At 51.7% G+C, this 15,144-nt stretch overlaps 6 protein-coding genes across 6 annotated transcripts; 3 read left to right on the top strand and 3 right to left on the bottom strand.

The window, feature by feature from the left end:
* Nucleotides 1-5: 5 nt before the first annotated feature.
* On the bottom strand, nucleotides 6-881 carry Z519_05901 (pyridoxal 5'-phosphate synthase, glutaminase subunit Pdx2; the record flags this gene model as incomplete). Its single annotated transcript, XM_016763641.1, has 2 exons — nucleotides 6-585; nucleotides 637-881. The coding sequence occupies 2 exons, from the start codon at nucleotides 879-881 to the stop codon at nucleotides 6-8; spliced, it is 825 nt and encodes a 274-aa protein (XP_016619965.1).
* Nucleotides 882-1,641: 760 nt separating this feature from the next.
* Z519_05900 (uncharacterized protein) lies at nucleotides 1,642-3,474 on the top strand (the record flags this gene model as incomplete). The annotated part of the gene is made up of 1 exon (XM_016763640.1): nucleotides 1,642-3,474. One exon carries the CDS (start codon nucleotides 1,642-1,644, stop codon nucleotides 3,472-3,474), a length of 1,833 nt encoding a protein of 610 aa, XP_016619964.1.
* Nucleotides 3,475-4,097: 623 nt separating this feature from the next.
* Nucleotides 4,098-5,699, bottom strand: Z519_05899 (hydroxyethylthiazole kinase; the record flags this gene model as incomplete). The annotated part of the gene is made up of 1 exon (XM_016763639.1): nucleotides 4,098-5,699. One exon carries the CDS (start codon nucleotides 5,697-5,699, stop codon nucleotides 4,098-4,100), a length of 1,602 nt encoding a protein of 533 aa, XP_016619963.1.
* A 2,827-nt stretch (nucleotides 5,700-8,526) lies between these two features.
* Nucleotides 8,527-9,654, bottom strand: Z519_05898 (uncharacterized protein; the record flags this gene model as incomplete). Its single annotated transcript, XM_016763638.1, has 3 exons — nucleotides 8,527-9,166; nucleotides 9,240-9,289; nucleotides 9,340-9,654. The coding sequence occupies 3 exons, from the start codon at nucleotides 9,652-9,654 to the stop codon at nucleotides 8,527-8,529; spliced, it is 1,005 nt and encodes a 334-aa protein (XP_016619962.1).
* A 504-nt stretch (nucleotides 9,655-10,158) lies between these two features.
* Nucleotides 10,159-12,122, top strand: Z519_05897 (uncharacterized protein; the record flags this gene model as incomplete). Its single annotated transcript, XM_016763637.1, has 8 exons — nucleotides 10,159-10,273; nucleotides 10,332-10,459; nucleotides 10,517-10,715; nucleotides 10,767-11,541; nucleotides 11,594-11,725; nucleotides 11,783-11,860; nucleotides 11,916-11,992; nucleotides 12,049-12,122. 8 exons carry the CDS (start codon nucleotides 10,159-10,161, stop codon nucleotides 12,120-12,122), a joined length of 1,578 nt encoding a protein of 525 aa, XP_016619961.1.
* Nucleotides 12,123-14,022: 1,900 nt separating this feature from the next.
* Z519_05896 (uncharacterized protein) lies at nucleotides 14,023-15,090 on the top strand (the record flags this gene model as incomplete). Its single annotated transcript, XM_016763636.1, has 3 exons — nucleotides 14,023-14,302; nucleotides 14,354-14,743; nucleotides 14,804-15,090. 3 exons carry the CDS (start codon nucleotides 14,023-14,025, stop codon nucleotides 15,088-15,090), a joined length of 957 nt encoding a protein of 318 aa, XP_016619960.1.
* Nucleotides 15,091-15,144: the final 54 nt, after the last annotated feature.

The following is a 15,144-nucleotide window of genomic DNA, read 5'->3' as shown; positions in this document are numbered from 1 at the left end:
TGGATTCATGAAACGCCGTTCGTCGTGCCGACCGCGTCCAAAACTTGCCTTAGCCACCAGACATGGATCCGAATATCCGAGGTCAATTCAGGGTGGAAACTGGTTCCAAAGACATTGCCTTGCTTGACGGCAATGATATCTCCCGCTTCCTCACCGGCGTGTGCGTCGGGCCCCATGCCGGCGGCTTTCTTCAAGCGACCAGGCAGTTTTCCCATGATATCGACATGCGAGCTCATGGCCTGCCGGGCGTGTTCGTCCTCGGCAGACTTGTACGGGGCAACGACGGTCCCGGCCAATTGCTGTTCTTCCTTCTGGATGCCATCGACATTGGGAAGGATCTTTTCGACCACGGGAGCGCGAATAAAGACGCCGGGAAAGGGCTTCTTGTCGACGGCACCATTGGTCTGCAAGAAGGGCAGGTCGAGGTCTTCCTGGAAGCTTTCTACCTGTCGTCCAAAATGGTTCCGGTTCACGCGTACATCCAGGCCACCAATCAAATCCTGCCCGCCCTTCTTCGTAGCATTAGCCGCCTCGGCGAGCAGAATCAAGCCGGCGCAGGTTCCCCAAGTTGGTTTGCGGTGGACTCTGACGGGGTGTTGGTCAGTAAGCACAAGGGCGATAAGGGAAGGCGCATACTTGACGAATTCCCTCAGCGGTTCCAGCAGACCAGACTGGGCGGCGACGAGGGAAATGGTTGTACTTTCGCCGCCAGGAATGATTAAAGCATCACAACGAGCCAGGTCTTGAGGGTTTCTGACTTCTGTAAACTCGAACGAGGCCGCCGTGCCTTGATTGCGCAAGTAATCAGCGGCCTTTCGTAGCAAGACGAGATGTTCCCAGAAGGCGCCTTGCAGGGCCAACACGCCGACGGTGATTGTCATTGACAGCACATGTGCGAGCAGGGAGTAGTAAAGAGAGGAGATATCAAGTGGGAGATACGAAACGGGGAGATATGGGGGATGGACGATAGCAAGTAATGGTGTTCTCACCGTTATTATCCGTTATCCATGTGTCATCTATGTAGGAAAAATCAATTCGCCCCCATCCGCACGCCAGTCGCATGGGAGCTAAATAGTCCGCCGTAGGACTCGGTGGCGGCGCCCTTTGATCGCCCGTTGCTCGACCGTATTAATTGACCACAGACGACAGAAGATTGATCGTCGATGCCTCCGGTCCAATACCGAGTCCTGGTTAAGTATCTGGCAGTTGAAGGCCTGACACAGTGACACCTACAAGCACCCATCAGCCTCGTGGACCCCTGCTAACCCCTGGGAATCCTGGAGCCCTTGTTGATCCCCTCTTCGGCCTCTTGCTAAATTAAGACATTCTCCTCGACATCACTGTCTCTTTCTCTCTCGGCCTTTCTTTTTTCTTCTGTCATATCGCTGTAATGTAAAAACCATAGAGACTCAGTGATCCAGTCATCCCACGAATCAGCTGCTGACAGACCCTCACGTCCAATTCCATCCCCTCCCAGGCCTCGCAACATCTACCAGTTCGACCGTTGACTGAATGTCGCGACATCTCTTCGGCGAATACGGATCATGTGGCTAGTAGGAACTTCTTGAGCATCATTTACTGTTTCGCGCCGTTGTGAGTGCCGGAGGTGCACCACACCGCCGTCGTCGGCAGCCTCCCATTATGTCGCCTCAATGCCCCGAGAACTTCATCACCACCATCAACCGGTGGTACATCGACACCAGGCCCTATGTCCCCCAGCCGCACAATCCCAAATCTCTCCACTCCCTCCCGTTGTTCTCAACTCTCCAGCGTTCCGATCAAGAGGCCATCACCCGCTTTATTCGGCCCGCGGACCGCTTCATGTCCCTTGCAAGCGCCTTGCTCAAGTATACCTTCATCCACCGGCGCGCAAAGATCCCCTGGTCCGAAGTCCAGATCTCACGGACCCCAGCTCCTCATCGACGCCCGTATTGGGAACCGCCCGAAAACTGGTCCACCACTGATATATACGACGACGGCGACCCCGACTCCGAAGAGTCCTGCCACATAAGAGGTCTCGAATTTAATGTCTCTCATCAAGCCGGCCTCGTCGCCATCATTGGCTGCTCTACGCCCAACCCCCAGCTTCCTTCATCCGTCGTTCCGAATCCAACCCCACTTTCTCCCACAGTGCTAGATTCTCTCGCACAAATCGATCTCACCGGCCACCCGACATGCACGGCCTTTGATCATCCCGATCTGGTCCGTCTGGGGGTTGACATCGCATGCACAAACGAGGACAAGCGCACCCCCAAGGACCTCACCACGCAGTCCAAGTTCGACGAGTGGATCGAGATCTTTGCCGAGATGTTCTCCGACCGTGAGCGACGTCACATGCGTCAAATGCCAATCCATGTCCCCGTCAAAGAGCGCGAGGAAGGAGAGTGGGCTAGTGAATCGAGTTCTTCGTCGTCAGCTTCCTCTCCCACAGACGGGCCGGGTACCGGTGGCAATACGAAATTCTTCCAGAATCACGAGGCCAAGATCATCAATATGAAGTTGCGTCGATTTTACGCATATTGGAGTCTCAAGGAGGCGTATATCAAGATGGTGGGCGAGGGACTGCTGGCGAGCTGGTTAAGAGAACTCGAGTTCCTCGATGTTCATGCTCCACCACCTCCCCCATTGCCCAAGGAAAATCACCAGCCATCCACGGGCTCGAACTACCAGCCAAAGAACAGCAGAAACACTCACAACATTATAGAGTCACAAGGCATGCCCCTTCCTGCGTCCGCCGATATCTACGCACATCGGAAATCCCCGGCGAACATCCTTTCCTTGGCCCCGGTCGAGTCCTCCATTTCCAGCCACGGTGCCGCAGGAGGAGCCATAGACATGGTCACAAAGCGCGAATCCGCAGAGGGTGTTCCGCCGCCTCCCTCCCCGTCATCATCCGACCTGCCCCGTCGAAAAGCCTCGATCCCGGCCGCCGACATGTACGCGCAGAGAAAACCATCCCTCTCCTCCCCGACAGACGGCAGCGGTAGACCCAGAAAACTCTCCATTCCCGCCAATTCCACAGTCCGGTCTCAAGCCGCTCACGCTCACACCCGCAACCGACCCTCACATGACTACCTCTCCCCGTTCCCAGACTCACCGAGCACACCTTCTCTTCTCGAACCGCCTCTCCCAGCGCCCTCATCTCCAAGCGGCCGTAGCGCCGCCGGCGGAGGCCACCATCCCTCGCCGGTGGAGATCGCGAAATGGACACCCCCCGACAAGGCCGAGCGGGGCATGACCACGCTGCTCCGCGGCAGGAGGGTCGAAGACGTCCAGATCGAGCTCGTGGCGTATGACACGGACTTCATGGTCGCGACGGCCATAAGGGGCGTCAGGGAGCGGCGCATTGTGAGTGGCGATGGCGATGGCAGTGCTGCTCCTGGCTGGGGCGAGGGTAGTGGGTGGTGGTTGCGTCTGGATGTCGAACAGGATATTAGACCTTGTGCCGAGGGCTGGTGCGATTGTCTTGACTAGAATGTAGTAGAGTATAGATTTTTTTTTTTTTTTTTTTTTTTTTTTTTTTTTTTTTTTTTTTGATTTTCTCAAGAACAGAAATATCCGAGGATTGATTCTTCACCTCGGTCCTGGCGCCCCAAGAGAAAAAGGGGAGATACAGGGAGAGAAAGGAAGGGAGAGTGAGTGTCCATTCACGCCGGGTGCTGATGCATCGGCGGTTCCTCTCCTTCCTTATTCTTGTCCCGCACCATTTTTTCCATGTATCCTCTCCGTCTTTCCTATTTATTAGGATAAAGACTTCTCTTCGTTCCGTTCAACCTGCCTGCTAAAATCTCCCCCCCTTGTTGATAGAACGTCTCTTCCTCTTTCCCTCATTCTCTAACTCCTCTCCTTCCTCTTCCCCCCTATCCCTCGCTCGCTGGCTGGGGCTCATCAACCATCTCGACCATCGCCTAGCCCGTCAAAAACCCAGGCAAGCTTATACCCTCCTGTTTGAGCATATCCTGGCCAACCCCCTCAAGTGGATCGAGAAACGCGGGCATATGTGTGCCAGGGCCCGCTGTAATACACGCTAGAGCCTCCTTCTTTGTAATAGCATTCCCTCTCCCTCTCTCTCGTTTCTCGCTGTGGCTCCCTGCTCATCAGACCATCTCCACCTTTACCTGGGAGGCAAAATAACCGGGCAGCCCGAGACCCTCCTGTTTGAGCATTTCCTGGCCCAGCTGATCAAGCGAGTCGAGAAAGGCGGGCACAAACGTGCCGGGCCCGCTACAATACTCGCCGGCCGACTCGGCCGCGATCTCAAAGTGCAGGATGCCCGCGAGACAGGCGAGGAATTTGTCATCGGGAAACACGGCCATGTAGCTCGCGACGACGGCCCCCAAGGCGCAGCCCGAGCCCGTGATTTTGCCCAGCCAGCGTGAGCCGTTTCTAATCACCACCGTGCGTGTGCCGTCGGACATGTAGTCTGTCTGGCCCGTCATGAGCACAATGCAGTGCTCGCGCTGCGCCAAGATCTTGACCAGTTGAGCTTTCTCCCCAGAAGTGGCGTCCGAGGGGCCCGAGTCCACGCCCCGCTGCTGGGAGGTCGATGAGCCTGCCACGGCGCGAATTTCGCCTTCGTTGCCCTTGATGACGCTGAAGAAGCCCGCCGTGAGGAGCCGCTCAATTGCGGCGCGGCGGACGGCCGTCGCCCCTCCGCCGACGGGGTCGAAGAGGATAGGAGCGCCCACCGCATTGTACGCTTTCATCCCCTCGATGTATGCGTCCATCTTGTCCGCCGTGATGGTGCCCATGTTGATGACGAGCGCGCCGCCCAGTTTCGCCAGGTCCGCGGCCTCGGACCCGTTCTCGGACATGATGGGCGAGGACCCCGTGCTCAGACAGACGTTGGCGACGAAGTTCTGCACGACCGTGTTGGTCATGTTGTGGCAGAGCGTGCCCGACGAGACGTGCGCCCTGATGACATCGGGGGCGTGCGTGATGAGGGTTTTCAGGTCGGTGATGATCGGTTTAGTGGGGGGAACAGCCGCGTAGAATTTTTCGGGGCCGGACTCGATCAAATCGCGGAGCGTTCTGGCGGACGCTTGGGGGTCTGGTGAGGCCATAATGGCGCTGACCACGGCAATCCCGTTAAGCCGGTTCGAACCGGACGCGGATTGGTGCAGAACGCGCTGCACATTGGAGGCGTTGATGCTGCCGATGGCGACACAAGGGATCGACTTGGTGGTTCCCGTGTCGCAAGTGCGCAATATCTCCTGGAGCCCTCTGGTGCCGATGATATGCTTCGTGTCTGTCTTTGTGGGCGTGGCGAAGGTGGTTCCAATGCCCAGATAGTCGGCACCGTCTTTGATCGCCTTTGCCGCCTCTTCTGGCGACGAGGCTGTAACCCCTATAATGGCGTGCGGTCCCAGAATCTCCCTGGCACGGACGACGTCCAGGTCATCTTGACCTATATGCACACCTTCTGCGCCTACCGCCATGCACACGTCAACTCGGTCATTAATTAGCAGGGGGATATTATGTTTCTGTGTGACTGAGTGCAGTTTGGAGGCTATGTCGATCATGACGCCGGTGTGGGCATGTTTCTCTCGATATTGGACGACGCCCACCCCGCCTTGGATCGCTTGGTCGACGACGTGCAGAATATCCCTATCTCCCAGAATGGCGGGCGTCGAGTCTGTGACGAGGTAGAGAGACCAGTCTATGGACGGTTTCCCACCGGGGGCTTCTTGTGGCGACATCCCGTTGTCGTCTCGCAAGATGTTTTTGGCTTCGGCCAACTTGATGAGACACTTATACACAGGGGGGGTTCAAATCTTTTTTTTTTTTATTGTTTTTCAAGCCATGGATAGTTGCGTTTCGTCGTGCCCTCAAGATGGAGAATTCACGGCTTAAAAAAAGTCGCCTAGGTTCGCTGGTGACGGGCAGAGGGGGTGCGGGAAATAAACAGCCCGTCACAGAGTGGCCTGGTTTTTTCTTGAGTTTTGTTGTCCTCGCCCAATTGCAGACTGATGTGTGGTGTTGGACAGGACACGGGCACAAAGGACTCGAGCATGCAGGGTTGTTGAATGAGTTTATCGTGCCATCATCAATCAAATGGCCTGATATCTAAGATACCCTCTGCAGTTCAACCAGAGGTACATTAGGATGAAAGAGGGATAGTAGCCTTGTGATGGAATTTGCCTTACCTGAATTGCATGAAATGGTATCAAGGCGGACCTCAGGTGATTTTTTTCCTGGCGACAGTTGTTAGAAGAAAATGATCCCGCCTGAAGCCGCAATAACCCGCTCCTGCGGAAAAGTACCTCGTATGGAGGACGGAGTAAAGAAGGTGGGGGAGTTAATCTAGCGAAGTATCTCGTTAATAGATTGGAGTGGTTACACCGCCAAGAAGTGATAGCTACGGAATGGTCACGTGCAATCACGTGATATGGTGCTCCTGATTGACAGAAGTCTGGGTGTGTAATGTGGCTTAATAGGTGTCAGAATGGTGCCGTTTTTAACGTCTTGGCTGCCAAGGCGAACTAACCCACAGTAGTCTGTAATCGGTACAATTCAATAACAATAGCCTGTACCAAAATAACAGCAAAACATGACAGCCACAGCTCGCAGCCATATGGCTCCGTAGCCTTGCTGCCTCATGCCTCGTAGCCGCTTTCCGCAGTGCTGTGACTGGCAGGGCTGCCAAGGAATGTAAAAACTGTTGACGCTAGTTTGAGGCCTTAGTACCCTCAGCGTAAATTACTCGACATATAGTCAGACAGACTCCCACGCAACACCCAAGGGCCTGTTAATAGAATCCATCATGTCCTCCAAATTGAGTCACAGACGCAGGGTTGCCTATCCCGATAACTCGGAGCGCGTTTCTTGGCTAGCTCTCGCACGTCTAAACGTGTAGGGTTAAGTCTTGTCTTGCTAGGGAAACACTGTTCGCCGGCTGCGATGCAATCATATACCGCATGCACACCACAACCTAGTTGCGCCTCCTTCAGCATACCTATTCGATTTCTGCCGAGTTACCCCTCCATGGCGAAAATGCAATCGGACTACTACAGCTTAGCCCCGAGGGAGATGGAGTTGTCTGCAAATCTCACACTCCAGCACTCAGCAGGAATATGTGACACCTTCATATACCTGGGGAGATCAAAACCCTGGTTTCAGTCGAAGAAATGGATCTGACTGGGAGACTCATCCAGATATATCTTGTGATGGTCAGGAAATTGAAATCAACCGGAATCCATTCGAGGCTTTGGAAATGCTCAAGCTCCGAATCCGTAACTCTCATAGGGCTTCTGGTGTCGAGCAGGGGGAACAATTTGCTGCATTCCGGGAAACAAGGGGATTTTTGCGTTTTGAGTAGGGCTTTCATTCTCTGATGTTGTTCACGGCTGAGAACTTCACCAGCGCTAACAGGGAACAAAGTAGCCAGTATTGCAGCAATATCCTAGTTTTGAGAGGTGCTCCTACTTGCTAAGTTATTCCACGCAGTTGCAAATCAGTCAATTTCGAAGTCGTCGATCGGAGGGCCATATAAAGAGTACTTTGCATGACAGAGGCTTTCGTATTCTCTCCATGTTTTAGTGAAGTAGCTGAGAAGTGCTGGCGAGCGCTGGGGATGAGCTGCTCCACTGCATTTCAAGGAGCCGGTGAGATGGTCATCTCTGCGAAAAAGGATTTTGAGGGAAAAGGTGAATAGCGCGAATACATTTCTATGTTGCATGATGGTAGTGACGGAGAACGATGAAGGAAAACCTTTTAAGAGGTACCAGACAGACATCAGGACAACTCGCAAGGCGGCTGCATGCCAAAGACCACGCGGCAGGAAAGATGGGCGTTGAGATGATCGAGATTGAAAATGTCAGTCTCAAGTCTCGACGCCGGTTCTGTCACCCGCGCTCTGCTGGAGGAAGGTTTTCTGATCATTGCACTCCGTGACCTCAAGTCACGTAGGACTAGGCAATAAAACCTTGGTTCATGTCGCACGTTCACGAGATCCCACACCGCCACTCATTTTTTGTTTTTTTCGGAATGAATCATCCTGTATATGCGGGATTAGGGTTGTACGGGATGGGAATCCACTGACTCTTCCGCGAGATTAGAGCACCCAAAAAAAAAAGTGAAATTGCGCGCGCGCACGCGAGAGAGAGAGAAGGATTGAGCGGGACAGCGAGGAAAGAGAAAACATTTAGGGTTCTCTTTATGACGGGGGGATGCGAGAAAAGAGAGGCTGAAGAAAGAAGAGGAAGGAAGTCGTGAGTCGCAAGCGGGGCCTTGTTCGGTGCCCAGGATGCGGGCTTGGCGGATTCTTCACGGCTGAAAAGGGACTAGCGGAGAAGGCGCAGTCCGGGCCAAGCAAGCCGCCATGCAGCGGACTTAAGTGAGACCGTTCCGAGGCCGTTCCAGTATGCATGTATTCTGAATGATCCAGAATCAAATGCTACAGAAATTTGAGGTTTGAACCTCTGCTTTGTGACGGGATTGATTTACAATCAGAAGCCCGATGGCGTGCCCTAAGCGGGGCTCCTCCAGCGATCGGTTAAACCTGCCGTCCCAGCTATAACATCTGTTTCAACTAAGCCTCTGGGAACTTGGCAATTCCCGGTGCTGCATCCAAAATAACGTCGTCAGCCACTCCGCAATTCTATCGACCATTCCCGCCGTACATGTATGCCCAGCATTGTAATACACAAAATATTCGATCCTGGCATCCACTTCCGCCCTTTTCTTCGTGATCCAGGTCTCGGTGATTATGTTTGGCACCAATTGATCCAGCATACCATGAAGAACGAGGGTAGGATTGTTACAAGGAAAAGTCTCATACGTCGCTCGATCCAACTCGCCCAGTATTTCACTCACAGCACGAGGCCATCGCTGGCGCTGTTCTTCGGTCAGACAGGCCGAGAGCTGGTCATATTGAAGCCCACACAGTTCGTCCAAAGGAATTGCCAGCTCGGCGGTGTTGACACCGAGTCGCGAAAGAAAGAGTGCGGTAAGATTGGGACAGCCCGCGACGATTGCCAGACCCTGAATTTTGCCGCGTTCTGCGGCGCTCGATGTCGCCATCCTCCACGAAATATGCGCGCCGAGGGAGATACCAGACACGACGTTGTAGAAGTTTTCAAAATAACTAGGGAGATAGAGCGGAAGATAGTCGATCAAGAGCTCAAGGTCATGAGCGCAGCCAGCCATGGAAGAGAGCATATCTTGTCTGAATTCAGTGCCCATTTGTCAGTCTAACCGCCGAATTCTCCGAAAGCACGACAGTGGGGTTTCGTTCATACGCATGCATATCGTTACCATCAGTCCAAGTCAGATTCGCCTTGGGGTTAATCTGAATGCCTATTAGACTCCAGGCAGGTCGCACAAGAGATGTCAACGCACGATGCGATCTCCGTGATTTCTCATATTGAAAGCCACAGCAATCAGGCCGGCTCTCTTATTTCGCCCATTTATTCGGTACTGATGAAGGATTTCATGCGCGACGTCTTCCACATCAAGATAAGTGCCATTTCGGCCATGAGCTAGATACAGAATCGCAAGCTCGGTGTGACCCTGCTGCTTCACTTCGGCTAGTCCGTAGACGTAGACTTTCAGACCGCCAACAATGACTTCATTCTTCGTACTGCAAGGTGTTGAGTCTCTGGGGGAAAAGCGTGGCTCCATGCTTGCAGTGGTGTAGGAGAATAAAGATGACATTGCCACCACTGAAGGATGATATTGGGGATTGGTAATGAATGACGGGGGCCGTTAACCGCACGGCCCAGATCTCCTTGGGGGGTGAGAATGAGCGGCTTTATTCTTCAGGACTCGCTGTGTTAATTTCCCGGATTTCTTGAACGCAGTAGCGTTTCTAATATATACCTTCATGCATTTCCCAGATATCCGAGAAGAGAACCGACACTTCACATTCTCCTCATTCTGCGCTCTATACAAGACGTCAGAGAGAAACGTTAGCACCATGACCGAAGAGCACTCGAAGGAATCCTCGGAGGCATGCTCGGGAGGATAATTGAAGGCTAACTCAAAGCAGGCAAACTCGGCGGGGGAATTCCTCTTCACCACTCAAATGCTTAGGATCCGGATCTTGGTACGGATAACCCAACCAGACCAAGGTATTGCCAGAGGATAAATATCTGCAAATGGCCAGTGCGATCCCGAGAGCGGCTTTTCACACACTTGACTTCGGCCCTGGAAAGCAAAATGGCGACGACGAAGGCTTCTGTTGAAGTTCGAGAGACCATAGATTCAAACATTGATTTCCCGGTCTGCCCGACCCCCAATCACAAATGGTTGAACTGGCTGGTGCTCGTAAATTGTAAGTATAAGCCCAAAATCTCTGTGACCTTCACTGATGAGCTGATATGAGTGTCCAGTAATTATTATCGGTCTTGCAGAGGGTCTTTGGGGCTATGATGGAGCTTTGATCTCTCCTCTCATATCGCTTCCACATTTCGTAGCCAAATATCAAGGTCCTGGATTTGATGGAGCATACGTCTTTTCTGTAAAAAAAGGAAAAATCACCTGCGTTTTTGGATTACATTACTAACTTACATGCAAGGCGAGAAACCTGGATTTACTCGTGGCGCTTCCCATCTGCGGAGGTGCTATCGGCGCGTTTGGTGCGACTCCTCTTCAGAGACGAATCGGACGAAAGAGGAGTCTTCTCCTGGCTTACGCTATACTCTGCATTCCCGGCTCCGTTTTGCAGCTTTTTGCTCCCAATATGGCCGCCTTTGTTTTCGGGAGGTTCTGGAATTGTGAGACCCCGATTCTACGTGACTGTTGAAAGAATTCTAATTTTGTGTCAGACCTTGGTATGGGCATACTGACCAACATCACCACCATATATCAATCAGACCTCGTCCCTGCTCATGTCAGAGCTCGAGCCGTGGGATTCACCGTTGCAGGTTTTGCTGCATCCGCTCTCCTTGCTACGGTTGTTGTATGGGCGGCCGAAAAGATCGACGATCACCGCCAGTATGTCATTCCGCTGGCGATTCAAGCAGCTGTCCCTGCGCTGCTATTCGTTTTGACTCTTTTCGTCCCCGAATCCCCAATATGGCTGATCAGTAAAGGACGAATCGATGAGGCGAGAGCTGTTCTGACGTCTTTACGTGCGGAAAACATGACAATGGTGGAGGCCGAGATCACAGCTGCCTTGGATGCTCTCAAAACCGAACAAGACGAGCGAGCCACGAGAAGCGTCTGGGATATCCTGAAACCGCCACATCTCGAAAGAACTTTGTCCTCTGGAGCACTTTACTGTACGTCACAATCGAGTGGCCAGATCCTCATATCCACATATTCTACTGTGAGCCTCATCCAAGCCGGAGTCGCCGATCCATTTAAGATTACGGTCATTATCTACATGGCACAACTAATTGGCACCATTATTGGCCCTCCCTTGGTTGACAAAATCGGTCGGCGACCGGTCGCACTCTACTGCTTCATCATCCTCTTCCTTCTCGACATCGCTTTGGGCGGAATAGCATGTGCCGGTCTAACCACTAATGCACAGAGTCTGGCTTTGGCCTCACTCTGTATTATCTTCTTTTTCGTTGATGCACTCTCTTTTCAATCGCTGTAAGCCGAGAACCTCTACTATTCCTGACGTGAGATGTTGACTCTGTAGTAGCTGCTATTTGGCCCCTACCGAGATTCCTACAGCGGCTCTACGTGAACCGGCACAGAGTTGGTCGCTGATATGGGCTTACAGCACTGCGGTCATAAGCTCGTTCGCTGCGCCGCAAATAACCAGTCCGAACGCGTGAGTTTCCCACTATTGACATAATAAGATTTGACACAGTCCGTTGATATGATTTAGGGGTAACTTGGGGGCGAAAGCATTCTTGATCTTTGCCGGTTTCATGTTACTAACGATCATCTGGACCTACTTTTACTAGTAAGCACGTCATCGTTTGTCTTTCAAGAGATTGAAGTCTGACTAGTTCTTGCAGTCCTGAGACGGCTAATAGAACTCTGGCGGAAATAGATGAGTTGTATGCTTCTAAGCTGCCAAAACGCAAGTGGAAAAGTGAGTTACTTGAAAGGAGAAAATCATGATATGAAGATACTAACAAAAGGGTGTAGACTACAAGACCGCAGGGCCAAGGGTTGTTGCACCTGAGGCACCGGAAAAGAACGCAAACCAATCTGAGTGCTAGCTAGTTTGTTTGGCTATGTTGCCTCTACCGAACGAGACTGTTTGTGATACATAGTGGAAGGTTGTGACGAGCCTCCTGGATATGCATCCCCCAAATTATAGCTGATCCTTGTGATTGGGTGGTCAATGAAGCCTCATCTACACATGTACAGGGGTTGAAAAACTAGCCGAAATTCTCTCCATACGTATAGATTGAAACGATCATGAATATAATTCGATAACAATACTTCAATCCAAAAACAAAGCAAAGGAAAGCTACCTTTCCACTAGACAGTTGTTTGCATCCCACAGTTGTGAGTACCAAGTTGGCGATATAGTATACCCTCCTTTCACTTCCTCTCTCTCTCACATACTGGACTCACCGTAAAGCTTTCACAGTCTGCCAACAAGTCCTAGTGCTATGCATTATGATACTTCAAAACTTCATCCTTGAGTCTAACACGTTGTATCTCGTTTCAACATTATTCCACGGTGTACCTTTCACGTCCCTTCCGCCCTGTTTCTCCTACTCCTATATGTTTCTGACCACATGGACGTTCAAGATCTAACATTGGTTCCAGCGGCTTGACGAGAAGAAGGGAATACTATTGTAGTATATAACAGTTTCGAGGCGATTGGCATACATTCTGACGGCTCATAGCATGCTGGGTGGCATTGACCTACCAACCGTCACAGCTTGTCGGAACTACTCTGGGAGAGATGATGATAGGGCTTGCCGAGTCGTGTGCACCTGGAGAAAAATAGGAGAATAGAGATGTTGTTCTTTGTCGAAAAACTCATGGGGCACTAGAATGAATACGGCCACCGGATCTGATACAAGTACTAGAAAGCATTTTCGACCGAGGTTGACAAAGGATATCTACTGTCAGAATAAGTTCCTTTAGTTTGATGATACGGAGATGCATGTCCAGTGCTCATATCTTCTTAAAAGTCTCAAAGGTGACGCCCTAGCAAGGGATGTTGACAACATTTAGCTTTGATGGTAAGTCCTCCTTCAGATTTGGCTGTACCTACCTACACAGGGATCCTATAGGAAGCAGAGACACTTCGATGATGGCCCGTCTGGGGACTGAGAATGTACCCGTGACACAGAATTGCCTTCTTGCATATACTGTGGAAAGGGTCTCGGCTGTTCGATTTTCTGGCATGTGCCTTGTGAGCTTGGAGGATTGCGCAACGTGTGCTATGATTAACCCGCAAGGTGGCTTATGATCTTAGCGGAGTTCACAGGCTACCAATGACTAGAAAGAAATGTAAAAGGTTCCCGCTATTTCAGTGGCCGAGGAATATGTCGGTCTGTTTGCAGATTCCAAGCAACGACTCAGAGAAAGTTAAGCAAGGATGCGAGGGCTCCATGTGGATCGAATTTGCGGCTGGCATCTCTGATTGGTGAAGAAACGGTTCCTACCAGGTTTGCTTCCGAGAATGCCTCCGATGCATTATTAGCGCGGCAAGCATGTATCTGAAATTGTGCTCCGATGGCAGAAGGCTCGGGAAGGTACAAAGTCGCTCTGAAAGGAATGGTGCAGACTTCTCCTGGAGTGTCATAGCATACGTAGATACCCTTGGTAGTTGTCTCAAAGGTTCCCAGTCGACGCTATTCCATGGGCGTATTTCGATGTTTTGGTTGTGAAAATCCAAGTTTAAACTCCATCGCTGCATACTTTTGTGTCCGCAAGATGCCTGCCTCCACGTTATCGCAGCTAAAGTCGACAGAGCTCTTAATGAATCGCGGTGAGGAGAGCTCAGAGAGTGAGCAAGGTTCACATGTAAGAGACACACGCTCTAGCATCATTGAGCACAGAGATGCAAACTTCCTCGAGGTGAGAGCCGACAGGACCACGGGCTGTGATCTCGATATTAATCACGGATAGGAGTTGATGAAAAGCCCACTGACAGACATGGGCGCACCTCGTGATATTGCTGACCATAACGAAATGCGTCAAAAAGTTCGAGACGTCCATCTGCGTCTGCCCAGGAAGCCCGTGTCGAAGCGCATCTTTCCAACGACTCCGATTTCGATACAAAGTATCCCGGTCATATACCAGAACGACACGGAATTTTCAGTCCGTGTATACGATCCAGCGGCGTTCAATCCGTATATTCGTTCTGGCCTGAGGCCTGCATTGATCATGTATCATGGAGGTGGGTGGACTCATGGCCTGCCCGAGATGGACGAAGGTGAGTGAGATTCACGCCATGAATAACTCAGTGTCTCTAACGAGGCAGTAGAACTGGCCAAGTTCTTCGCATCCGAATTGCGCGCAGTTGTTGTCAACGTCGATTACCGACTCGCTCCCGAGCACCCTTTCCCACACCCAATGAACGACTGTTACACCGCGCTCAACTGGACTGTGGACAACGCAACCACATACAAGATCGACCTTAAGCGCATCGCAATCTGGGGTTTCTCGTCTGGAGGGAACCTCGCCGCCGCAGTGGCGTTAAAAGATTCCATGGAAAATACCACCCCTCGCGTCAAGCATGTTAACCTGGTCGTCCCTGTGACATGCCATCCGGCACTTTATCCACCCATCGTCAGTTCGAATGGAGCTTCGGCGATCAGATTTGGCACAAGCAAAGAGGCACAACTGCCTCTTGCTACCATGGAAAAGCTTTGGGGTGAGTTCACAGAAATAGATGCAAGAGGTAAAAAATTCCGTCACTAAGGTTCGTAAGTAGAAACCTACGTTGCCTCTCAACCTTCGCATGCTTATGCCTCTGTGCTCCATACCGTTCCCCCAGAGCACCATCCCTCCGTCCACATCACCGTCGCCGGCTGTGACACATTGCGAGATGAGGGTATCGCATACGCTCTCCACCTCCGAAATCACGGAATAGATACGCAGTTGGAAATCATTCCTGGGGTCCCACACGAGATTGACCTTTTCCCCAGAGCACACGCATCAAAGCAATACATGATGAATCAAGTGAGAGTGTTGAATTATGCATTGAATACCGACTTTTGAGCCACCATTGCTTACCGGTTTCTTGACCGCATACTGCTATTTGATACAATAAGA

The sequence above is a fragment of the Cladophialophora bantiana genome, assembly GCF_000835475.1.
Source record: "Cladophialophora bantiana CBS 173.52 unplaced genomic scaffold supercont1.8, whole genome shotgun sequence".
Classification (NCBI taxonomy): domain Eukaryota; kingdom Fungi; phylum Ascomycota; class Eurotiomycetes; order Chaetothyriales; family Herpotrichiellaceae; genus Cladophialophora; species Cladophialophora bantiana.
The sequence above is the reverse complement of the archived record's forward strand: the minus strand, read 5'-3'. Positions and strand labels throughout refer to the sequence as shown.